This window comes from Pyxicephalus adspersus, chromosome 9 (assembly GCF_032062135.1).
Source record: "Pyxicephalus adspersus chromosome 9, UCB_Pads_2.0, whole genome shotgun sequence".
NCBI classification, from domain to species: Eukaryota; Metazoa; Chordata; class Amphibia; order Anura; family Pyxicephalidae; genus Pyxicephalus; species Pyxicephalus adspersus.
Window position 1 is genome coordinate 36,268,382 of NC_092866.1, and position 27,157 is coordinate 36,295,538.

Genomic DNA, 27,157 nt, shown 5'->3' on the forward strand with positions numbered 1-27,157 from the left:
TAAAAGTATCAGTATTTTTTATTTATTTATGCATTCTTGTTTAAGCTGATGTTTGTGCTTTTTATTTAATTTTATTTTTGAATTTAATTAATATTTTTTTACATAATTGTGTGTTTTAAACTTTAATATATGAAGGATATCTACTAGACCCTTGTTTGGACATATTTCTGAAAGTTACAGGTCTACAAAATTTCATGTAAAAAAAAAAATTCATGTAAAACAGTATACCGCTTTTGGTACAGAAATCCAGACATCAGTGAAACGCCCAGGAGGTTAATCATATATGTCATTAAAATACCAACTTGATTTATGACTAGAAACTAAAAATATGTATTGGGATGTGGTGTTGGTATTGGATAATTACTTGGTCTATAGATTATTAGTTATAGGACAAACAGTCAAACCCTTTTACTTGCAACTTCCTCACTTCTCTATTAGCTGTCTTATTAACCTTTGATTCATTAAATTTCCTTAGGTCCAGGTGTGCCAATTATTTTCTTTAAAATCTATGTTCATGTTACAATATCCAAGATGTCCTGATAAATGAATAAGTGATTAGAATATATGCAAAAAGATAGAACTGTTGATTACTCAAGCCCTTTAATATTTGTCTACATGGCCTCAGTAATCAAAGCATGCACTTGATTGTGATAAATATGTGCTTTTTGTTTTAGAGACTCGTTATCATTTATGTCTAGGTACAAAGAGAGCTACAAAGCTACATGAGTGTAGGAATTAAGATTCTTCAAAGCAGAACAGGAATAGGCATTGAGGAAAAATGTGGTATGGTGCTGAACTTTTTTCATCTCTCTGCTCTGATGGTTTACCGCTGTTGCATTTTTGTTTTATATGCTTTTGACTACTGTTCAGTACAATGTTTATTCACACATCAAGGTTTCTGTAAAAGCATAATTGGTTCAGGAATACATATTATTTTCATTTCCCCTTCTTTTTTCCTTTTATATTCTATATAAAATAGACATGCATGACTCATCTCTGAATTTACATCTGTCAAAATTTCTAAATCTATTTTAGTCTTTCTGTAAGATTTTAACATTTTATTTAAGTACAATAGGTATGGATTATCTTCTCCAGAGAATATTACCGGGAAAATTTCATAAGTGACTGTTGTTGCTTGAAAAATAAAGGTATGTTTAGTGAGCATATATTAGTAAATTTTATTGAAAACCAATCAACTTTGTTTTTTTTTTGCTAGATGAAAACTGTGGCATCTGCACAAAATCTAAGCAAACATAGAGCGAACATCAAGCATACCCCACTGTGTCTTGGACTAATTGTAACCCAGAGTTGCAAGGCTGGATGATAGTTAGGGCCACACGGCAACTGGGCTATAGACATACTGCTAATAGCCTTTTGTAATGTTTTATCTAAAACACTTGATAAAATATTTAAAAAAAATGTATTATACCTACCTATTCTCGGACCCCTACCCCAGCACCTAGGCCAGGGATCTTGGAGGACAAGACAAGTCTACACTGGCTGCTTAACATTCCAAGGGATCTTGTTGGCAGAAGAACCACTATTCCCCCCTGCACTATATTCTGTAAATCAAGAGATAGGTGAGTATAATACTAACTTGTTCCCCCACAGGTATTTTATTCAATGTTAAAAGAAGAGGGCCACAATGAATAGGTGGACCAAGGCTAAGAAAGTTCACTTAAATTTCCAGATTGTGTATATGTCTTCTTCCAGGCTGTTTGATATTGCCATGGGTGGAAAAATAAAACAGTTTTAGAATTTCCCATTTATTGTTTCATATTCAGTGTTCTTCAGAGCCATTTCCTCAGCATATCTGGTGACCTCATCTTTATGACCAGTTCTGAGAATAAAAACACAATACGTTGAAAACAAAATCATAATTGTGAAAGTTATCATTTAAGTAATAAAGGAGAACACAAAAAAGCAATGTAAGCCTATACAGAAATCAATCTATAGTAATGAAAACACTGACAAAACAAAATCTCCTGTGAGTGTCACCTTCCCAAAACTCCTCCCCCCCCTCCCACTTTTCCTTTTCCCCTTTCCCTTTTAAACCAAGTTTACATATAATAACTCCTACTTTCCTCACCACCAGCCTTGCTCATATGTGAAATGGTAAAAAATTGGTGTTGGGTGAAGGGGCTGCTTAGAGTTCATTTAGAAGTAATTTTGCCAGGAAGGGGAATCTCTTTTGAACTGCACTGAACTCTACCATCTTACAGATGCTGGGAAAGGGTTATCATACAGTTAGGGATTAGGAGAAGATTAGGAGAACACAGATACCTACAAAAGGTAGGTGGAAGCCATTTTCTTGCTAAATGCACATTTAGCATAAAGTAGTACCTAGATCCTGGTTTCACAGACTAGTAGGCTAACTTCCACAAACATATTCTAGCTACACATATTCAGCTTTCAAACTTGGTTTGCACATTAGTTAGGCTGGGTACACACGTGCAATTTTTCTCGTCTGATAATCAGCTCAGGGCCAATATCGGACGAAAATCTTATGTGTGTACAGCGCTCCTGGTTCTTTACCCTTTATGAGAATAAGTACTTGTTCCCCTTAAGAAATGAATGGCCATAGGCTGTAGTCTATGCATTTCAATATAGGGTAAATATATACAAATTTTCATAAAAATGTAACCATATGATATTGCTAAAAACAATTGCCTGATTCCTATGGAGTAGAAAATCTTGGATAAGCTCCATGTACATACATTTGTTATCTTCAGTATGATTTATTTAGCGTGTAAATTAAAAAACTAAAAACAGCGTTTCTAAATGGCCAATGTCATACTCATCTATACTTCTTTAATCAATCAGAATTAGTAAGTATGGTCAATTTCATTAGGATCTGTATTTATCTTTCTAATGGTTTCAATTTTGCAATACCTTTTACATTGCTTATAGAATTTTTTGGAAATCACTAGTTTAACTTTAATAGACAGAACAATAAGAGCCTGAATCAAAAGATACCAGTACTGGGATACTAACCTTTCCACCTCCTGTATGGTCTCAGGGAGAGGAACACCAAGTGTCTCTGGAAGTAAAGAAGCAGTAATTCCAGAAAGTATGGGACACAGGCTAAAGATAATGAGGGGGAGGTGGTGATAAAAATCTGTAGTCATCTGAACAAGCGGAGCAACAATTCCTCCCAGGCGTGCCATCAAAGTTCCCATCCCCATGCCAGTCTGCCTAAAAAATAGAAGTCATAAATCGTCAGTCAAAATGACATCCTTCTCAATGGACCAGATTTATTTAGACGCTGACGGACTGGAGAAGATAAACTTTCTTGGGAGAACTTGGGTCCAGCAAACCTGAAATGGATTTCTTAAAAAAATATTTCCTATTAGTTTTCAATTCTGGACTCCAATCTATTCCATTCTATGTCTGGAATCTTAAGACAATGGGCAATCAATGGATCTCCCAGGTTCTTTCTCAATAGTCTTCTCCAGTCTTAGAGAGCTTAAACACATTAGGCCCAATGTCCTACCTTGGCTTGTTCCTCTCTACCCATTCAGTCTGCACCCTCTAGTCAGTATTCATGGCTATTCATCAAATATACAGCTTACCTAGACCAGCAGCAATAAATTCAGGCTCCTCTAGGGGGATTCGGCAGCAGGTCCTTGACAATGATCTATAGTTTATCTGCACCCCACATGGTAAGCATGTCTTTAGAGCAAGTAATACCTCTCTGGTTTTTCTACCTCATTACGCTGTCTCCTTCTTCTAGGTGTTGCCTTTTTGGCAATATTTTGCCACTAAGTGACAAAAATAAGAATTCCTTTTGATTGTGAGTTCATATTGTCGTACATGTATATTATGTTTTAAGTACACTGCTATTACTACTTTTTGGAACTTTATGATGTTCATTCATATTACTATATACTTTTTAGACATTTATATTGTACCCAAGATTCAAGATGTGGGGGTCTAACTCCAAGAAACTTTTTGTATGATTCTCATCCTGAAATATAAATATCAAGAAAAATAAGCTCTATTTTGGGCTCAGGTGGCATTCATCTCATCAAAAACTTGTTTATGATAACCATCATAATCAATCATTAAGTATACTGTGTTTGGATTAAATTAATGTTTAGTACTATTTTCTACATCATTGCCACTTTTCTGTTTTTCTTCAAACTTTAATAAACTGTGTATGATTTTAATTATATCACATGTCCCTAAACTTTTTTGGGTATAAATAAATCAATGTACAGAGAAGTTGGACCAAATATACACCTTAGAAACCATAAACTGTCTTTATATATAGCAGTGTTACCCCCAAATTTTCAATAGTCCAAAGTCTTACCTGATGACAGTTGGGTATAATTCCCCTGTAAATAGGTACACACAGTTAAATGATGCTGCCAGACATCCTTTCCCAAACACAACCATTGCTATTCGTGCAACATGATAGTCTAGAAGATATAAATGAACATATAAAGTTTTTCTGCAAGTGTTCCAAACACAATAAAAACTTCCATATGATTTTCTGTTCTAGGGATTTCTTTAAATACCACATTGCATGATCATATCGCATATAAAAAGTATTGATATATACATTTATCATTTATACAAACATTTTTGTTAAGGTGAGGGTTTTGGAAAAATTGGTCAATAATGGCCTGCTTTTTAAAACATCATTTTGTCTAAACACTACCTGCATGCATTGCAGTATCAATACTTTTTAAAGGTATCCTAATACAATAAAGCATTATTGTTTCTACTAGCAAAAACAATGTGCAGGTCTATTCTTTGGTGCATTGGTAGCTCACTCACTTAATAGTCTGGCTTAATGCATTGTAAACTGGATGCTGCATGCCTTTTTTTATTTCATATTGGAATGAAAGGTATACAGTTAGTCTGTGACAATAATATGTTTCTGTGTTTCGTGTCCTTCCAGTGTGCTGGTGACAATTTACCACTGATTGATTCTTGGATATTACTGTACAAGAGACATTTCTTGAAAATAAATGGACAGATGAACAAAACTTATAGAACATCAAAAAATTAAAACTTATGAAAGACAATTTACCTTCAGGAACAAATATATTCACTAAAATTGCAACACCAGCTAAAATTAAAGCAAAGGCCTGCAGAACACGGCGACCAATATAAGTCATAATAAAATAAGATATGAACTTGGCTGGTATGTCAACAGTGCCAAAAATGACTTGAATGATATAAATGCTGAGCCCAAATTTCTGGAGGTCCATGGCAAGACCATAGTAGGCAAAACTGGTAGAGAACCTGGTCAGAAAAAATAGGGAAAGTTAGAAATCTGAAGGAGCCAACTTAGGAGGGACACTTGTTCCCCTAACCCTCTAAAGCATTAGCTAAAGCTGAACTCCAATCACATTAAATATTGTCTAAATCCAAGAACAATAAGTAAGGGTTCCTTTCATAAACCTTTTTCTCCTTTGTGTATTTCTTTCAAATGTTTAGTAGAAACTCAGTGCAAAAAACAGCAAAAGTACTTTGATCCTGTATAGAAGTTTCTACAATGAAGAACAACTACAGCCCCACCCTTTGGAGTTTTCCAGGTACCTTTCAGTGGATGGACATGCCGGGTTCTATACACAACTTTGCATTATACACACATCAGTTAATATCTGGGTTTGTAAATGCATTTGACGCTTATAAACTAAAATATTATCATTTGTGGCTAGTGAGGAAATTGAAAGAAAGTGCTTGGAGTTCAGCTTTAAAACAGCAGCCTGCTGTATTTATTGGTTAAAAAATAAATTCCTCAAAATTGTTATATGGAAGAAATTATGTATTTATATGTTAGAAGAGAATAAAAACACAGCATGATAGTGCGCATCAGTTCCCAATAGTTTTACCAGGACAATAAAAAATGACAATGTAAAATAAATTAAGATAGTCATAAATAGCTTCTACATGAAGTCATAGCTGTGGAGGTCTGTGAAATAGGAAAACACTTATGCCGATGAGGCAGTAGGTTGTTTATAAACGCTGCTGGCTGATAGTTTAATGAAGCAGAGAGTATGGGCACAGCCAAATTATTTTTCAAAGTGTCTGACATTGAACTGAATAGTGGTCTATGTATTAGAAATGAACAGCAGAGACACTTGGATCTCATGTTCCCAATTTTAGTTAAAACTCACAGATTTAGGCACAATTGTTGTGCAGCTCACAAAATATAGACACTAATAAAAGCATACAGTGAATTTAAAACAGAAGGTCCGCTTGGTTTCTTACAAGGCCACCTAGGCCAAGGACTAGAATATGACCAATAGGTAGTGGCATTACCTCTCTATGTGAAACTGGAACCCACTGCACCTGGCTGAGCAGTTCCACAGGAAAAACATATTTGTTTTTCATAAAAATGATTATACCAAGGTCACATACAGCGCAGAGGTCTGTGCAGGGTGACATTTGTATTGAAGGTTTCACTCTTCTTTCCTTTTTCCATTCTACCTTCCTCCCCCTCTCTCTCCTTGTCTCTTGTATCTCTCCCCTCTTCCTCCCTCTCTCTTGATCTTAATCACTCTCTTCCCTCACTCTCTCTCCATCCTTCCTTCTATCCCCTCTCCTCCCAATCTTTCTTCCACTTTCTCTTCTTCCCTCTCTCTCCTCTTTTTGTTCTGCACCTTTTTCTCCCTCTTCTTCCTTTCCCCATTCCACTTTCTCCTTCTTCGGCTCTCTTTTTTTTCTTTGTCCCTCCTCCTTCTTTCCACCCCACATATTTTCTACCCCCCCCCCCCTTTTTCTTATTCTCTCTATTTAAATCACTCTACGTTCCTTATTTCCTACCATCTCTCCCTTTTCTCTCCCCTCTGTCACCTCTACCTCACCTCTCTTTCTTTCTCTCTTTCCTCTATCTTTCTCTCACTCCACTCTCCGTTACTTTCTCTCTCCTTGTTTTGTTCATGTGGAACAGCATCCACAGTATATTTCATGTGTGTCAAAGGGACATGGGGAAGCAAAGAGTATGCATTCAGCCCTGTTGGCTTACACTTTTTGGTAACCCTGGTACCCCTTCCCAATTCACCTACACTTCTGTTTGTTGTTACTATAGAATGTATGTTACATAAATGCACCTAAAAAATTACCTTACCCCTGTCTTCTGCCCCCAACATCTAAACGATTCTCTTTTTTGGGAAAACTTCAAATTGCAGAGCAATTCTTGCAAAGAAAAACTAAGGCAATGGGCTGGAGTGTGTTCTTGCAAGATTTTACCTGCTCTAAATTTATTCCTGAAACTACACTGATTCCAAATATGTGTGTGGTAAGAGATGTATATTTCAGAGTGTTTTCTTTTTAGGTGCAATTTTTATGAGTAGGTGATTTGGGGGGGGGGGGGGCATAGAGTGAATGCTAACCTTCTATCTTAATGCAAACAGCTGAATGAATCATAACAATGATTAAGTTTTATTGTAATGTTTATAAACTGTGCCTGGCAAAATCATAACGAATGAGTAAAACAACTGATTTATATTTGTGTAATTAAAATGCAATAAATGATAAGTTGGTACTTACCAAGTGCAAGATATGCAAAGGGATATACGGCGAATCACAGGAGTCCTTATTAGGTCTAACACAGTATAATTAGCCTTACTAGCAGCATTTATTTCTCTTTGCATGTCATATTTAATTACCTGAAATAAAGATAATTTTTTTAAGATATCATCATTTCTTAAAATAGGGTTATTAATCTCATTGTTAGGGGTACTTCAGTGTCATTTATTTGACCTGGCATTTGATAATCCTCAAGCCTTTGGCTGGTGGGCTAATAAGCCTGTCTGCTATGTATATGATCTCTTCACCTTTACTGGGGTTAAGACTTTTGCTTACTTGCAAGGACACTGGTCCCTTCCGGACAAGGAGTTTTTTCGTTGTTGGTAGATAAGACATTTTATACATCTAAATAGTAGGAAATAGTAGGAACAAATAAGGGAAGCCCCCTTCGCATAATGACCTTTGAATCTTGCTGTTTACGGAACTCACAATCAGTGGGGATAGCATCCTATCTGCATACACATTGGTAAAGGCAAGGCCTCGGATATTTCCATACGTTGAGAAATGGGAGGCAGAATTAGGAACCACTCTATCCGCAGGAGACTGGGATGTGATTTGGCAGGCAGTATCTACATGCCCAACCAATGTCGTTGCTCAGGAAAATGCATATAACAAAATGCTCCGTTGGTACATGACCCCAGCAAGGACAGCCAAATTTATTCCTGGGGGATCTCCCCAGGGCTTCAGGGGTTGTGCAGCAACAGGCACTTTCCTCCATGTGTGGTGGGAATGTCCTGTGTTTAGGCATTTATGGATAAGTCTGTACAACCATCTTCATGCGGTCCTGCAAGTTTCTATATATAAAAGTCCCTGGGAGGCCTTTTTACACAAACTGGTTCCCAAATTAAGTAAACATATGTGTAGGCTGATTTCTTATGTATTTTTGGCAACTAGATAAGTGATAGCCTTAACATGGTGGAAACCCACGCTGAGTTTTGCAGCTGTTTTTTTAAGAGTCACTGACACTATGATTATGGAAAGGGATGACAGCTGTCACTAGAGATACATTACCTGTTTTTTTTAAGGTGTGGACACAATAGTTGGACCATCATAGTACGCCTGACTTTGATACCAGGTTGCTACATTTATGATAGTGCAACACATTACCATTTTTAACTCAGGTGTTTCCTATAGACCTTAGAAATCTTTACCCCACCTTTATTTTATTTATGTGAACTGAACTGATTGTATTGTTTTTCTATAAAAAAAAGTTTTTGAAAAATTGAATAAAAACCTATTGAAAACAAAATAGGGGTGTTAATGAAAAATATAAACAATATAGTAGATCGGGACTTTCTAACACAAACAGTTTTGGGGATAATGGTGACCAATCTGGTTAGTCCATTGCCTTTTTTCAAGCATCCTGAGGTCCAGAGCTAGATGTTGAGAAATAAAATATTGACACATGTCATGAACAGTTTGTTGAAAGTCCTTCTGTGACTCTCCAATACCAAATAGAGCTACCAACAAAGCTACAGTAAAAAGTATACAGTTTCCTTGTTCCAATATTGCATTCTGAATATTGTATCTGACACTATTAGACAGCATTTAAGGGGAGCTTGACTTGAAAGCTATTGCCTACCATTGGCATGGTTTTGGTACAGTGCTAGAGGTTGTTTTGGTTAACTTTTGGGAATAGTGCAACGTTTTAGGTATATCACCTAGCATCTGTAAAGAATACCTGTCTAGATAAAACTCATGGATACCAAAAAGGCATAATTGAGAATAATATACTTTTGGTACACTATGATCTGTCTTACTCCCAACTGTTTCACACTGATCATTTACTAAATCCTTGTGTCCTGGTTTTGGCATAATTATCCTTCTGTCCTGCTTTAGAATAAAGGATGGTTGGTAATAAATAAAATAATTCTGTATTTTATAAGCTATGCCATAAGTGCTCTGTTTCTTAAATCTGTTACAGTCTGATCCGCAAACATGGAAATAATTATCATTAACAAGTTCATTAGGTAATAAGTGAAATTAGTACAGGACTGATTTATTTTTAGCATCGGAGCTTTTCTAGAACATACATTAATTATTTGCTTCCTGGCTTCAACTAGAATATATTCATCCGTGTTGGGTGTGTACAATTTTAAAGTTTAATTGGAAAGTTGTAAAATCCTTTACAGGTCGTGGCATTGTGTTACTTATATACCTCTTTCTATTTTAATGTTAGTTTCTTTTTAAGTGCTTCAGTTTCATCCCAGATTTTTAAAATCATATTTGGTCTCTCTACCGCAGTCGAACCAGAAATAAACTTAACATGGCCTGAAAATTGGTTGGAGAAAAATGTATTTCATTTGATAGAATTTTTTCAAGATGGCAATTTCTGGTCCTATATATTGGTAATTAAGATCAAGGTCTGAACAATTTAAACCACAGAGTATCAACATAAAAATATAGTATTTAGCAAATGTAATTATATAATAATATGTATTTTTTAAATTGGTGAATGACTATATTATGACCTCACTTTGTTGATTGATTGTTTCCTAAAGATTATAATACCTTTTCATATTATTTTTGTTTTGACTACATGACCAATAGGATATTACTGTTGAAATTATGACCACTTATTTATAAGGCCCAAGAAAAGTAAGTGATATTTCATTCTCTCCCTAATGCTCCTTAGTGTACCCAGGTCATGCAATCTTTTATAAGCTACTTCACATTACTAGAAAACTTGGACAGCTAATGCATTTATTACACAGTGGTGGTAATCTTCACAGATTTGTTTTCATTGTATCTCCTTGGCTGAAATGAATTCTTGTAATGTGCTTGATGATGCTCTCAGAATGCATTAATTTTTTAACTCTATTCAAATGACTATGGGGAACTTCTAAAGAGAACTTGAATGACAATGAGCCATTTTTTTTCTAAGCAATAAAACTACATAATGGTTCTAGTAACAAAAAATAATCTAAACCCAACTTTCTCTTCTAGAACATACTGTCTGTTTATCAAACTTTAAAGCCTTTTTTTTTATTTCTAAAAAAAAAACTACATAATAGGATTTGCAAACCAAAATAATATTTTCACTTTGTCTTTTAGAACATGCTGTATGGGTTTATTAAAGTTTAAAATTGCCAAGTTATGGACATTAAATATGCATGTAACCCTAAACAAGCTGTAAATAAACTATAAAAAAAACTTTCACTGACCTTGCTAGCTGCAGGGAAGCAATTCATCCCTAAATGCCGCAGCAGAAGCACTGAAATCATTCTTTTACAGCTTTGCTCACCACATTCTCCCACCCCAGTGATCTTGTTCTGTTTTGCATAAGGAATTAGAAAACTGAAAAGCTCTAGGATGATAAGCAAGGTGAGCCAATCAGTCCTTTTCCCATGTTGTATTCCTTTTATTTTTATCTGGTAATCTCTTGAATAACTACCTATTTCTAATCCCCTAACAACCTAACCTATGGGTCTATTGTTTTACATAATACAAGGATATTTTGCTATAATGTATGTTCACAATGGACAATGTTTTGTGACAATGACAATGTCGGTGCTTTGAGTACTTGCTTAAAATGATTTAGCCTGAAAAATTATACTAACTAGTAAAATGTGATATATTACATTTTTGTTTTTGTGTTTAAAAGTCTAAATGTTTTCAGCAATAGTAAGTAAACAGTAGAAATTCCATAATGTGGAATTGACAGAGGACCTTGGTTACTAAAAACAAAAATCATTTGATTAAGCAAGATATGTCAATAATAACAGTTGTGTTTGTTATTTGTAAAAATACTTTTTTATTTATCTTCATGATTTAGATAAATACCCAATTACATTTTGTGCAGAAATGCAGAAAATTATTCTGAATTGTTAGGCCAGTTTGCCTTTTGATTAACATATGTGCCCATAAGAGGTCCAGATGGATAGCAGTTTTCATCAAAGTAAATGTTGTAAATACTAAAAGTAGGGAAGAATGAACATTTCTACTAAACAGGTTGTTGTTTATGCCCCTTAAATGCACTGTAATTTCTTCATTACAATAGCTTGAATAGATTTTGTAATTCTCTATCTGGATTGACCACCACAACATACTGATCACATTATTGTACTAGGTGTTGGATATTTTAAGCAGGAATTCCATGAGACATGGTTCTTTAAGGGTCCCTACTTGGAGAACATGTTGGATAAGTCTGGTGTGGGCTGTCAATGCAGAACACCATATATTTTTTAACCTCTACTCTCATACTTCCTATTCTAGGTACATACCTCCACAGTAAGTTTTTCCCCCTCCTCTGTTTTTCCATTAATTCTTGCCACTTTCTTCATGTCTATAATGGCCTGTTCATATTTCCCACTAAGAACAAGCCAGCGACTGGATTCAGGAAGCCACCTGAGGGCAAAATTGTAACATTGCCATGGATTTCTTCATAATAATGTTAGGACTCACATAACAAGAGGAATTGTATTACAATTTATTTATAAAATAACTGAATAAAAGTTTTACAGACCTAGTGTCATGTAATTGGCCTGATTTATTAAATATCTCCAAAGCTAAAGAAGATACACTTTTCACAGTGAACCTGGGTTATCCAGCAAACGTGAAATCAATTAGGTCCAGGATTGAAAAAATGAATTTGCTAACAAATAGCAAATTACTTTTAGGAAATCCATTCCAGGTTTGCTGGCTCACCCAGCTTCACTGTGGAAAGTGTATCCTCTCTAGCCTTGGAGAGTTTTATTAAATCAGACCCAATGTGTCTAAATGCTACCATTCATTATCCATTGAGATAAATGAAAAATGTCACTTGTGCTTGAAATCCTGTTTTTCTCTCACAATAGTCACTTGCATCTGAAGACACAGATGTTTTCTTTTCTACAATATTTTTTCAATGCAAATATTCTTAGTGGTTTTCTGAGTTCTATTGGTAATTAATATTTTATCACAGATATGATAAAATAAAAATGGGTTTCTAAGTCCAAGTATAAAAAGTTTAAAAAAATAATAAATAGGCAATAAAAAATATTATAAACATTACCATGAATATATAAAGTAGATAAAGAAAGGAATGGATGCAGCCAACTGTAACATTCGCCAGTCCTGAATTAGATAAGCCAATCCCACCAGGACCAGCTGACCCACTGTGTAACAATATCCAGTGCCTGTGCTGGTGAAGGCTCGTGCTTCTGTGGGGATCCATTCCACAACTATAAAGAAATTGTAGTGTTGAACGGTAAGCAAAGCCAGTTCTGAAGGCATTTATAGTTAAATGGAATATATAATATACAGGTAGTCCCCGGGTTACATAAGAGATAAAGACTGTAGGTTTGTTCTTAAGTTGAATTTGTACATAAGTCGGAACAGGTACATTTTTTTAATAAATGCAATTAGGACAAATGTTCATCTCAAGGATTATTAGATTAAAAAAAAACTTTATGGAGCCTAGACATTCATTAACTTCTGGAGCAAGCTGTGCTTTGATATGCAAAAAGAAACAACTGCAGAGTTTTGGCCTGGTCATTAAAGAGTTACAAGAGGCTGCAGAAAGAGCACACCCCCTAAGATCATCCAGAACCTCAGCTGTTCTTTCATATGCAAAAAGAAACAACAGAGTTTGTCTTGGTCATTAAAGAGTTACAAAAGGCTGCAGAAAAAGTTCAGTCCTTAAGATCACCCACAACTCTAGCTGTGTTTAGCTAAGAATTTCTTCTGCATGTCATGCAAACCTCCCCCTCCCCCCTCCCCCCTTTAAGCCTCCATTCTGCACAGAGCGAGCAGGGAAGCCCTGTTCGTATCTAAGAGGCGTCTGTATGTTGGATGTCCATAACCCGGGGACTACCTGTAAACAAATTCTACACAGATTCTACAAGGTCCTAAATGTGAGCCACAAAAACAATTACATACATATTTAAAAATAAACAACACAGCAATAAAAACTACTCAAGGTTTTACTAATGCACACTTTTATAATAAATATGAAGAAAGCACATTCCTGTGGGTTACTTATTCACGGTAAAATAGTTTTTAATAATGCAAATATGCATAAAATGATTATAGATGCTTGGCCAGGCTGTGAATCTTGCTACAGTTTCATTGTAAACATATCACTACTGTACTCACATTGAACTTCTATTATTTACATTTTACATTCATTACAACTCCAAGTGCATCTGATTGTTATCTTTTATTGACAGTTTTCATGAATAACTTTCCAATGGCTTCAGTTAACTTAAACCACCATTGTAATACAGTTGGATGGATAAAAATAAATCTACTGTATCATTTACATAATCAGGCACAGATAGATAGATAGATAGATAGATAGATAGATAGATAGATAGATAGATAGATAGAGTCAACCTTTTTTTGACAAATGAAAAGCAAGATTATTATTTACAGTTAGGTCCATAAATATTTGGACAGAGACAACTTTTTAACAATTTTGGTTCTGTACATTACCACATTAATTTTAAATGAAACAACTCAGATGCAGTTGAACTGAAGACTTTCAGCTTCAATTAAGTGGGTTGAACAAAAAGATTGCAAAAAATGTGAGGAACACACAATCAACACAATCACTTCATTTCAGGGGCTCAAAAGTAATTGGACAAATTAAAAAGCTGAAAATAAAATGTTTATTTCTAATACTTGGTTGAATACTTGGTTTTACTTTGCTGGCAATGACAGCCTGGAGTCTTGAACTTATGGACAGATGCTGGGCTTTCATCTGAAGTTTAGTCTTCAACAAGTGAAATGCATGCTCAATTGGGTTCAGATCAGGTGACTGACTTGGCCACTCAAGAATTTTCCATTCTTTGCTTTAATAAACTCCTGGGTTGCTTTGGCTGTATGTTTTGGGTCATTGTCCATCTGTATTATGAAACGCCTTCTAATCAATTTGACTGCATTTAACTGGATTTGAGCAGACAGTATGTCTGTGAACACCTCAAAATTCATTTGTCTGCTTCTGTCCTGTGTCACATCATCGATAAACACTAGTGTCCCAGTGCCACTGGCAGCAATGCACGCCCAAGCCATCACACTGCCTCCGCCATGTTTTACAAATAATGTGGTATGCCTTGGATAATAGGGTGTTCCACGCCTTCCCTATACTTTTTTTTTACCATCATTCTGGTAAAGTTTGATCTTGGTTTCATCTGTCCAAAGAGAGTTTTTCCAAAACTGTGCTGGCTTTTTTAGATGTTTTTCAGCAAGGTTCAATCTAGCCTTTCTATTCTTGAGACTTATGAGTGGCTTGCACCTTGCAGTGCACCCTCTGTATTTACTTTCATGCAATCTGCTCTTTAGGATAGATTTGGATATCGATTTGGAAGTACGCCTACTTCCTGGTGAGTGTTGTTCATTTGGTTGGCTGTTGTGAAGGGGTTTCTCTTCACAATGGAAATTATTCTGCCATCATCCACCACTGTTGTCTTCCGTGGATGTCCAGGTCTTCTGGCGTTGCTGAGTTCACCAGTGCTTTGTTTCTTTTTCATGATGTACCAAACTCTAGATTTTGCCACTCCTAATATTGTAGCAATTTCTCGGATGGGTTTTTTCTGTTTTTGCAGCTTAAGGATGGCTTGTTTCACCTGTATGGAGAGCTCCTTTGACTGTATGTTGTCTGTTTACAGCAAAATCTTCCACATACAAGCACCTCCCCTCAAATCAACTCCAGGCCTTTTATCTGCTTAATTGGTAATGACATAACAAAGGAATTGCCCACACCAGCCCATGAATTAGCCTTTGATTCAATTGTCCAAGTAATTTTGAGAACCTGAAATGAAGTAATTGTGATAAAAAAAGGCTTTAGTTCCTCACATTTTTATGCAATCTTTTTGTTCAACCCACTGAATTAAAGCTGAAGGTCTGAAGTTCAACCACATCTGAGTTGTTTCATTTAAAATTAATTGTGGTAATGTACAGAACCAAAATTAGAAAAAAAGTTGTCTCTGTTCAAATATATATGGACCTAACTGTATATAAACCCAAAGGACCACCATTGTAATACAGTTGGATGGATATCTCCATGTAAATGTAATGTATTGTATTCATAATCAAGCACTGATATAGATAGATAGATAGATAGATAGATAGATAGATAGATAGATAGAGTTGACCTTTTTTGACAAATGAAAAGCAAGATTATTTATGTTCCCTGGCTGAAAATTCCATTGCTGCCCTAGTCATCCCCACCTACAAGCAGAACCATTGGTGCTGAATTGTAGGTAGTGACACCAGAGACAAGTGACATATGCTGCAATCTATTTTTGGGAATAGTCACATAACATGGGTAAAGTCTGCTGTAATTTTGAACTAAGTACTTATTTCACCTAATTCCATCCCCCATAGAAAAAATAAGACTTTTGCAACAGGGAAGGGAACCCTTTGCAAGTTTAACTTTGTTCTGTAGCCCAGACATCAGCTCTAGTATTTTTAAAAACCCATACTGATATCATAGTACAATCATGAACCATATACTTACTCAGAGAATACGAGTTGAGAACAATACCAGAAAGAGATGCTCCAGTCAGAAATCGGAAAACACAGTACAAGATATAATTAGGAGCAACCGATGCACATATTCCACTTACACACATCTGAAGGTTTGACCATATGTTCAAAGGTCTGCGACCAAACCTAGACAGGTAAGAAAATATTTTTTACGTTTAGAATTAAATTATTTGTGTTTAAAAAACACACACATATATGGTTTGTTTATCTGTCCCAGTCACAACACAAGAATTTCTTCAGGTAGGACAAAGACCTCTAACCCATCTCCCCTCAATTAAAATACTTCTAATGGCATCAAAGTGCCTGTGTGCTCATGCCTTGTAGAGCACACAGGAAGTATGGTACTAACCTTTTCCTACTGTATATATATATATATATATATATATATATATATATATACACACACACATTTTCAATACAGGGACTGCATTACACTGTTCGGCCACTAATTTCATGGCGCTGTTCTGCAGAAAGTTCTGCAAAACCCTTAGTTCTTGCTTGCTAAACTAAATACACGTTGAGACGTCCCTGTTGACTGCTCTGTGCCAGATGTCTGTGCTGCTCTGAGAGGAAGGCTGGCCTGTGTGGAGGTAAGTATAAAAAAAGATCCAGAATTTTCAAAAATCTGACACTCCTCAGGTCCGGAGGTTGCCAAGTTTTTAAATGTCAACCTGTGTATGTGTATATATATATATATATATATATATATATATATTTATAAAACTTGAAACTGTAATTATGTTGCTGACGCTCCTATTCACATTTCTTTTTTGTACCAATGTACCAGTTTGCCTTTTTGACTTCTCGCTCCTGAATCACAGCCAGGCAACTATGGTTTTTAGAGGGCCATTTACAATGGCAGCCCCCATACTTTACTGTGAAACTTTAATTTTACATAAAATAGTCAGAAATTCAAATGATAGATCTAATACCCCCTCCACCACTTTCAAATACAAAAATTCTATTGAGATAATTGAATATGTTATGATCTGGCAATATCTTACTTGTCTGAGAGACCTCCAAATACAATGGACCCAACCAGAACTCCTGACATGTAAATAGATTGAGCCAGCTGTCTCATTCTGCGATGACTACAGACCAGATCCCACTACAAGAAAGCAGAATCACAGGGGGAAAGAAAATAGGAAGAGAGAAAGAGAAGGATCAGAGCTCCTGTTGAGAAGTACTGATATCTGAAACTGTTAAGTTGTTTAAACCTCACATATACAAAAAAATGTGTTTATGTACTTGAGTATATGTCAATCTGACTCTAGGCCAAGATACTTAATTTTACCTATGAAACCAGTAAAAAAAATTGCTTCCAATAATTACCTATGGTATTGATTCAGTCTCCTAATCCTAGTGTATATAATCATTCTCCTAATAAGTCACCCCCCTATGTGCAGAGCAGCACCCCCCCCCCTTTTATCATTTTACTTTCCCATCCCATCCTATATACAGAGCAGTGCAACAGGGAAACATCAAATTAAACACATACTAATAGTAACTGTCTGGTTCAGCATTCATAGGCCTGGCTTTCAATTGCCTGCATTGCTGGGAATTATGACAATGGTATTTACTCCACATAACCACTATAAATGTGCATTGTACTACACAGTTATGGACAACCATTGGACTGTGGTCAGCTGCTATGTACAATAAATTGTGTATATCAGTGTTCTTGCAATTAATGCATTATTTAAAACGCTACTATTTATGGTCACTTTAGGTGACATAATAGTTTTAAAGAGTAATCTTCCCAGGTGGTACACACTGATATTCATTACTTTATTACTTGTTTTTGTTTTGTAACCCCTGGATAATATTACTACTGGCAAACAACTTGCTTTAGGTGATCATTAATAATGGGAATCTTAAGTCTGCTTTCCTGCTACCAGTTGGTCATAAATAAATCATAAAATAGGCAACTGTATATTAATGTAACTGGTGGACATATTGGTATAAACTAGTGGTGCCCAGCCTTTTTTCATCTGGGGGCTGCTGTTGATATTGTGATAAAACTCCCTGGCCACAATGCAAACAGACTTTCAAGATGTATGTTTAAAACAAGAATAGTTTTATTCAAAATAAATTAAATTGAAATGTTTCTAGTTACCATAACATACATGCATAACATAAAAGCAATGACAAATCAAGAATTTGTGCACTCACAATTTGATGCTCATTTTATTAATGCAACATTTTATTATTGAAAGATACAAAACTAAAGCTTTCAAATAATGCTGGCCGGTCATATAATGCTCCCCACTCACCATTCCTGTACCAAAGAGGAGAAACTATACCATACAATGCATCCTGTCAGTTATAGAGGACCCCAAACCTTTTTTGTACCCAAAATCTCTGCAATGAACACTTCCAGAGTAATGCAATTTATGTCACAGATAGCCAAGGGGTGCAGAATCCCCCAATTATCCTACATTTTAATATACCTACAGCTCCCCTTTCAGGAGAAAATGGGATTCAAAGAACATAAGCGGACATTTAGATGTGACAGGGCACCATGGGATAGTAGGAGTGAAAACATTTTAGTGTGGGGTGGGGGGTAGCCACAAGAGTCCCTCAGTTATCTTCAATTTCCCTTACTCTACTGTTAAAAAGATATTGGGGTTCACAGAAGGAAAGTGGCCAGCTATGTGTGACAAAGTAGCACAGTATGACAGGTATTTTATTATTGGTAGTTTTTAATATCTTCTGATGGCTCCGTAGTGATGACATTTTAGGGGGAGTATCCACAAGAGTCCTGTTTATGGACTTACATTTCCCTTTTCTTACAGAGAAACTGGAATTCATAGAAAGAAGGGCATAGCTATATGTGACAGGGTAGCATGGTATAAAGTGTATAACATTTTAATGATGAAAGGGGGAGCAAAAGGGGTTTCCTACTAGCTCCACACTTTTCCAGTTGCCAACGTCCCTTTGTTCCATACGAATTGGGGTTAAGAGAAGGTATGTGGCCAGCTATGTGTAACAGGTATTGGTCGAACATTTCACTATTCGATTCGACAGCTATTGGATCAAATAGGGGGATATTGTTTGGGTGACCGAATGCCAAATTCAAAAACTATTAAAGTCAATGGTGGGCCGCGGCCGCATTCATTGAGGAGATCCCGGGCACTAGAGGCTAAATGGGGACATTTCCCCATTCATTCACCTCTAGTGCTCTGTAATTGGCTGGGGAAAGGAAATCCTGATGACACTTGAGCTGTTATCAGGGTTTACCTTTCTCCAGCCAATCACACAGCACTAGAGGATTTGAATGAGGAGACTTGTCCTCATTTAACCTCTAGTGCTCAGGGACCCTACACTGACAGGAGGGTTTCCCACCGCTGTGCAGCTGTGGAAATCATCCTGTCATTGTGGGATAACCTGTAAAAAAAATAAAAGTTAGTTACACAAATCACACACATTCAAATAATTACTTTAACATTAATTTTTTTTTTAAACACATTTTTTTACACACGAATTTGAGCAGCCATATTCGGTTCCTTATAAGGACAACCCGAATTTGAATACCAACACTAGTAACGGGCACCCCACCAGCCGCCCAGTCCCTTGCACCACAGTGTCTGCAGATTTGACTCCAGGCGTTAGTGAGTGGTACGGAATGTCTCCCCCTGGGCAAGATTCTATGACATGAGGAAGGGTAATCGCACCTCAATGTCACCGCCAGTCTGAACACAGTCTTGAAGTTTTGTGAACAGACAAGTATATATCTGGGGCACCACAGCACTGAGCGAATTGACACTAACCTAATGCTCATTGCCATGGAAGTGGGCCCAGGGGGTCCCTAACATGCAAACTCAATTTGGGAACCCTGGTCTTGAAATAGCCCCCCTTAATGTGAATATATCCCTGATTGTTATTAGGATTTTTTGCTTGTGAACCTGTATCTGACAACTTGTTATGTTTATGGGGCTGAATTTGGTAGCAGCTCTCATGGTCCCCTGTGTACCCTGAAACTTTCATGTTTCTATGACACTGGCTGTAGGAGATATGAAGGTTTATACATGGAGGTAATGACAGCTGCATGGACACAAACACAGCTCTCACCTTGCTGCTGCTGGGATTATCTCACAGGATAAAGTGGGCAGGGAGCAGCCACAGCTCATTGGTGACATGATTAGTAAACCCCCACTTTAAGGGAGCTAACACTGCGCATGTTCAGGAAGCTCCCTCTCCTGGTAGCACGATCTCATAGAAAAACATAGGAGATGCAGGCACCCTAACCCCCCCCCAAGACAACAAGCAGAGAGAGCAGAGAAGGAAAGAGCAGAGGGCTGGATCTGGCAGCTTCACGGGCCGGATGTGGCCCACGGGCCATATGTTGGGCACCCTTGGTATAAGCAAACAACAGGGACCCTTAATATAATGTAATGCTCCCCTCACTTTTTCAGTTTAATAAAGTGACTTTGTTGCTAAATGTAATTTCTTAACTGAAAATTGTACCTATAAAGAAAGATGTTAATAGTCATCTATTCCACTGCCATCAATCAGTGCTCAGATTATTGGGCAGCATGGTGGCTCAGAGATTAGCCCTTTGCCACGCTAGGTCCCAGGTTCGAATCTTGGCCAGGATGCTTTCTGCATGAAGGTTCTCCCAGTGTTTGTGTGGGTTACCTCTAGGTATTCCAGTTTCCTTCCACATTTCAAAAACATGCAGTTAGGTTAATTGGTTTCCCCTCAAATTGATCTTAGACTGTGTTAATGAAATATGACTATGGTAGGGATATTAGATTTTCAGCCCCTTTGAGGGACAGCTAGTGACATGACTATGGACTTATGAGCTATGGCTATATAAATACTGGATAATAATTATCATCATCTAAAGTCTATGTAGAAATAGACTTTTCTTGGAATTTCACTCCACTGTGTGCACCACACTCAGAGGTTCTTTCCACCATCCTCTTCAATAGTACAAGGTTGTGGTTGGCAGGATAAGTTGCTAAGCACTGCAAGTGACCCAGAGGATTTAAACTCTTTATAGTTTTAAATTCTGTCCAGATTTAGATACAAATTTCATACTTTCATAGGTAGTTCATAGGTATGTCATGAAATGTCAGTTAGGAGAGCTCACAATCTAATGGTAGTATAGTGTCACAGTCCCTTCCGTGACTAAAGTTTGAGGATCTGTCAGACAAGCTGCATTTGCGGTTAACTGACAGTCTCTTTGTTTTTACTTGTTTCTGTGTTGTTGTTTGTAATGACCACTCCCCTTGTGTCAGGTGCAGCTGGTGGTCATTACTGCTCCTCCATTTAGTCTGGCCTCACACTTCATGCTGTTAGGTTGATATTCACTGCTGGGTTGTGAATAGCTGGAGTGTTGTGCCATCCTGAGTTCCTGTTTATATCTGCTAATAAGATAAGTTGCTTTACTTTTGGTGTTTTGTGGTTATTTAGTTGTTTACTAGGCCTCAGGGAGACACTGGGTCCTTCATAGGGGAAGGAACCAGGAGTCTACTCCTAGGGCTATACAGGGCTAGTAGGGACTAGGTTCCTGTGTATGAGTATTCCCACCATCAGGGGATACTCATACGGTTAGGAGTTAGGGCTAGATTAGGGTGTCTGCAAGTGGTGACCATTCCCTTTTCCCTAGTCATTTGAGGCCTAGTAGTGAGTAAAACCTGTCTGTTTCCCTCCCCTCCCTGTTATTCCTGACATATAGTCATAGTCCAATGTCTCTGACATTGTCTATTTTTGGGGAAAAGCCATTCATCCAACCAGTATGTTATTGGAATGTTGGAGGAAACATGTGTAAATGGGGAGAATGTACAAAACCTGGTGTCCAGGCCACTTATAAGCTACAGTTTTACATTTTTAAAATAAATAAATGCAAGGGTCACTCTTTGAGAAAAAAAATCTTGTTACAAACTAGCAGTAAACTAATTAAAAAAGTACTCCCAGCCATCTACTGGCAAGTGCTTAGTGCCCAGGAGCATTAACAGCCAATAATCAGTAGTTTTTTTTATTTTTACAACTGTGTGTAGATGTTTGCAAAGCCTAACAAGCAATGCATTTTTCTTCACCCATTTTAAAATTGTAGCTACTTAAAAAAACATATGCAAATGCTTCCAAAAGCTGTGGTTCCAAATCAAGTCTATGGAGGTGGTATGCTAAAGAGGTGGAAGCAAACCACCCCTGGACTCTGCATGTAGCATCTGAAAAAATCATGCAGAAACCTTGCTGATATCTCTCAAAAAAGAAGTGTGAATTTAGCGCTGTGCTGTAATAATTACCATTCTAATACAGAAAAAAAGGATGCAAGATAAAAAAAATTGACGTTTTTACAATTTTTTACTGCACTACACCAAAATGACAATAAGTGCATTTTCTAAAAACAAGTCCTATCCAAAATCAGAAAATTCATTAAATCCTAACTCCAACCAAACCTTTTTATTACATTTTGGATACATGACATACCATATCCTTTCAATTGATATTTACCAACATGTCCAATCAATCTGCATCTAATTGGAAATACAAAAAAAATCACTTAAGATTTTGAGCTGCTTATTCAACTTTAGATTTTTTTCAGATCCAATTTTTTAAAGGGTCATAATCAGAAGTGAAAATCCGTCTGTGCTTTTAAATATTTTCATTACTCAGGAACAAAAGCTAAAATATTTCATAGTTACATAGTAGGTCAGGTTAAAAAAAAGACATGAGTCCATCAAGTTCAACCACTAGGGAAATAAACATATCCCAGATATAAAACCCTATGGCCATAGTTGGTCCAGAGGAAGACAAAAAAGACCCTGGTACAATTTGCTTCATGAGGCAATCGGATGTTCCCTGGATCAACAGAGACTGGTATTTTTAATTAATACCCTTAATACCCAGTTATATTCTGTGCTTCTAGAAAAACATCCAGCTTTTCCTAAACCAATCTATAGTAAAGGCTGAAACTATTTTCTGAGGGAGTCTATTGCACATTTTCACAGACCATACAGTGAAGAATGACTTCCTTATCTAAACTTCTTTTCCTGCAGACACAAGGAGTGCCCTCTTGTTCTTTTTAATGATCTCAAAGTGAATAATTGGGAAGAGAGTCTATGGACCATTTATATAATTATACAGGGTGATCATATCCCCCCTTAAATGTCTCTTCTTAAGGGAGAATAGCTTTAGTTCAGCTAATCTTTCCCAATAGATGAGCTCCTCAATTCTTTATATTAGTTTAGATGCCTTTCTCTGTACTCCAATTCCACAATGTCCTTTTTGTGAACTAGTGCCCAAAACAGGACTGCATATTCCAGATGTGTTCTGACTGGGGATGAGCGGACACCTGGAAGTTCGGGTTCGCCGGGTTCGGCCAAACTTCGGCTCAAAATTCGGGTTTGGGAACCGAACTTGACCCCGAACCCCATTGAAGTCAATGGGGACCCGAACTTTGGGGCACTAAATTGCCTGTAAAATGTCCAGGCAGTACAGGTGATGAATGGGGACTTGTCCCCATTCATCACCTTTAGTGCCCTGTATTCTTAGATAGGGAAACTCTATCTAAGAATACATAGTACAGCGCTGCAACAGCAATCGCTGTTGCCGTGCTGTGCTTCTACTATGTATTCTTGGATAGAGATTCTCTATCTAAGAATACAGGGCACTAGAGGTGATGAATGGGGACTTATCCCCATTCATCACCTTTAGTGCCCTGTATTCTTAGATAGAGAATCTCTATCTGCACTCTTTCCAATTCCACAAAGAATCTCTATCTAAGAATACATAGTAGAAGTACAGCACGTCAACAGCGATTGCTGTTGCAGCGCTGTACTATGTATGCTTAGATAGAGTTTCTCTATCTAAGAATACTGTGCACTAAAGTCCCCAATCATCACCTGTAATGCCTGGACATTGTAGTGGAACTGCAGAGGTCATCTGCTTTTCAGTTTCCCACTGTGACGTCAAGTGGGAAACTGTACTGCAGATAACCTCTGCAGTTCTACTACAATGTCTGGGCACTATAAGTGATGAATGGGGACTTGTCCCCATTCATTACCTTTAGTGCCCTGTATTCTTAGATAGAGAAACTCAATCTAAGAATACATAGTAGAAGCACAGCATGGCAACAGCGATTGCTGTTGCAGCGCTGTACTATGTATTCTTAGATAGAGTTTCTCTATCTAGAATACAGGACACTACAGTGCCTGTATATTGTAGTGGAACTGCAGAGGTTATCAGAGGTAATCTGCAGTTCCACTACGATCTGCCCAAACACCGAACTCAACCCGAACTTTTCTGCAAAAAGTTTGGGTTCGGGTCCGGGTACCAAAAAATGTAAAGTTCAGTACAGACCCGAACTTTACAGTTCGGGTTCGCTCAACTCTAGTTCTAACCAATGCTTTGTACAGGGGGAGGATTATGTCTCCATCTAGAAAATATTTTATTTTATTTTATAATATTTTATATTATTTTTCTAGCTTTTGATTTTGCAGTTTGACATTGCATGCTGTTATTAGGTCTTTGATCTACCAGATCCTTTTCCATTTCTGACCCCCCCCAAACTGTATTACCCCTAGACAGCATGCATGTTGTTAACCCTCGAAGTGCATACCTTTACATTTATCTATATTAAATGTCATTTGCCACTTGGTTGCCCAATCAAACAGTACATCCAAGTCTGCTTGTAGATTATAGACATCCTGTACAGACCTAATTCCATTACATAGTTTGGTGTCATCTGCAAACACAGAAATGGTACTTTTAATCCCAAACACTATAACATTTATAAAGATGTTAAGGTCCCAACACTGAACCCTGGGTTACACCACTAATAACCTTAGACCATTCAGAGTATGAATCATTATTCACTACTCTCTGGATGCGGCCCTTAAGCCAGTTTTCTATCCATTTACAGATTGACTTTTCTAAGCCTATTGACCCTATCTTGCATATTAACCGTCTGTGGGGTACTGTGTCAAATGCTTCAGCAAAGTCCAAGTACACTCTATCAACTGATATTCCACTCTCTACCTGTTTACTTACTTCCTCATAAAAAGAGAGTAAATTTGACAACTTTTGTCTTTCTTAAAGCCATGCTGACTATGACTTATGAAATTATTTTCTTGCAGAAACTCCTCTATGTGGTTCTTTATCAGACTCTCTAGGACCCTTCCAACTATTGGCAATAAACTAACCACCCTGTAGTTACCTGGTAATGACTGTGCACCACTTTTGAAGATAGGAACCACATTGGCCTTAAGCTGCGTACACACTTCCAATTTTTATCGTTGGAAATGAACGACGAACGATCGATTGGTCAAAAATCGTTCGTAAAAAAAGTAACCAACGACGCCGACGAACGAGAATAGTCGCTGGAAATGAACGACCGGACCGGCGGATCGGATTGGACGACGATCGTTTACCATCTATCGTGTGTACGGTCGTTCATTGATCGTCCATGGTCTGAGCATGTGTGATGAACGAACGTTCGTTCACTTCCTGTCGTGCACGTCACTTCCTGTATCGCTCAAACGATCGCATCTATTGTGTGTACAATATCTGTGAACGATCGTGTCGTTATCTGCATGTACAGGATCGGTGCTATACGATCGTTCGCCGATATCGTGCAGGATCGTTCGTCGTTCGTTTATCAACGATAATTATTGGAAGTGTGTACGTAGCTTTACGCCAAGCCATTGGTACCATGCCAGTGATTAAAGAGCCTCAAAAAATTAGAAATAATTGGTTTTGAAATAACTGAACTCAGCTCTTTAAGGACACCTGAATGTAATCCATCGGGTCCTGGTGCTTTGTCAACCTTAACTTTGCCCAATTGTTTCTCAGTCATATCAATTTTGAGCCATTGTGAACCGTTTAAGGTAGTGACATTGCTATTATGAATTTGAACTTGAGCTCTGACATTTTCCTTTGTGTACACAGAGCTAAAAAAGTGTTTAGTAAATCTGCCTTGTCTTTATCCCCAGTTACCAACCCAGAGACACCCTTTAGGGGGCCTACATGCTCAGATCTCTTTTTGCTATTATGATATATTTTAAAACATTTGAGGGGTTTGCCTTACTTTCCCTTGCAATCTGTCTTTCATTTTGAAGTTTTGCACATTTTATCTTTTTTACATCTTTTGTTATATTCTTTATTGTTTTCAAATGATGAAGGTGATCCTACATTTTTATAATTTTGAAATGCCCTTTTTATGTTCTTTATGGCTTTTTTTAACATCAGCTGTGAGCCACAGAGGCTTTAATTTTACCCTCATAAACTTATTATCCATTGGAATATATTGTTCAGTGTGCTTGTGTAGAACACACTTGAAACATTACCATTTCTGTTCTGTGTTCTTTGAGGACAATAGTTTTTCCCAGTCCAAGTCACGGAGAGACGCCCAGGTTTGTACAGTCATGCTAATTCTAAGCATACAATATGTACTTTTTTCTCTATTTTATTTTTTAAGTGATAATAGATTATGATTTAAATTAATACTTGTAAACAACTACAAGTGCTAGCTAAAAACTAAATTTTCATGCTAAAAAAATGTATGTATCAAATAATTGATGTAGTAGTTCTCTGCATATACTATAATTCAAAGTAAGATACATGCTTACGCCTATCATTATGTTAGTGACTATACCTCAGTATAACAATAACACAATTCTAAGAAAAAAACAAGAAAAATAAATGACCTAAAAAATATACAAAATATCTTACCTGAGTGATGATAGTGGATGAGTACTCACTGTCATCATAGACCCATCCTTCTATACATGGTTCACTTTCTGCATCACTTGTGTTTCTTGAAGAGTTAACATTGATTAAATGGAATTGAGGACTGGTGTAGCGGAAGCATTTAGAGGGCTTTCCACTAGATTCAACTGGAATAAAGGATTCTACCCAAACACCACTAAAATTGCCACTCTCCAAGGATGTGTTGAGTCTACAGCGATGTTCTGGAATTGCTGCTGTGAAATTCTGCAAGAGATTGTGGCTGGCAAGCATAAGCACAGGCAGGGATAGAAGAATGACATGTATGACCTGGTAACGTCCCATGCCTCCAATTCTCATCAGGATTTCTTGAAATGCCATGACTGCTCATAACACATACAATGACTACTAGGAAGAAAGAAAGTTGGTTGCTAGCATTATAGTCAACTCACAACATGCCTGGTTGTTG

At 37.1% G+C, this 27,157-nt stretch overlaps 1 protein-coding gene across 2 annotated transcripts; it reads right to left on the reverse strand.

Annotated features, from left to right (window-relative positions):
• Nucleotides 1–27,157, reverse strand: LOC140337654 (solute carrier family 22 member 6-B-like). 2 transcript variants are annotated; one of them, XM_072421418.1, is made up of 10 exons: nt 26,695–27,156; nt 17,019–17,122; nt 15,986–16,140; nt 12,539–12,707; nt 11,769–11,892; nt 7,507–7,625; nt 5,039–5,253; nt 4,313–4,421; nt 2,995–3,195; nt 1–1,840 (listed from the first exon to the last, which is right to left on the reverse strand). In XM_072421418.1, the coding sequence occupies exons 1-10, from the start codon at nt 27,067–27,069 to the stop codon at nt 1,753–1,755; spliced, it is 1,659 nt and encodes a 552-aa protein (XP_072277519.1). In that variant the 5' UTR covers nt 27,070–27,156; the 3' UTR covers nt 1–1,752. The 2 variants fall into 2 exon arrangements, with proteins under 2 accessions (XP_072277519.1, XP_072277520.1); XM_072421419.1 differs by lacking the exon at nt 17,019–17,122 and having other exon boundaries at nt 16,095–16,140; nt 26,695–27,157.

Excerpts from the sequence above, each read along its gene's own strand:
- LOC140337654 (XM_072421418.1), bottom strand. The coding sequence starts at position 27,069 with ATGGCATTTCAAGAAATCCTGATGAGAATTGGAGGCATGGGACGTTAC. Across the intron at positions 16,141-17,018 it reads TTTGGAGGTCTCTCAGACAA|GTTTGGTCGCAGACCTTTGA; the intron begins GTAAGATATTGC and ends TTACCTGTCTAG. Across the intron at positions 5,254-7,506 it reads CTTTGCATATCTTGCACTTG|GTTCTCTACCAGTTTTGCCT; the intron begins GTAAGTACCAAC and ends TTTTCTGACCAG.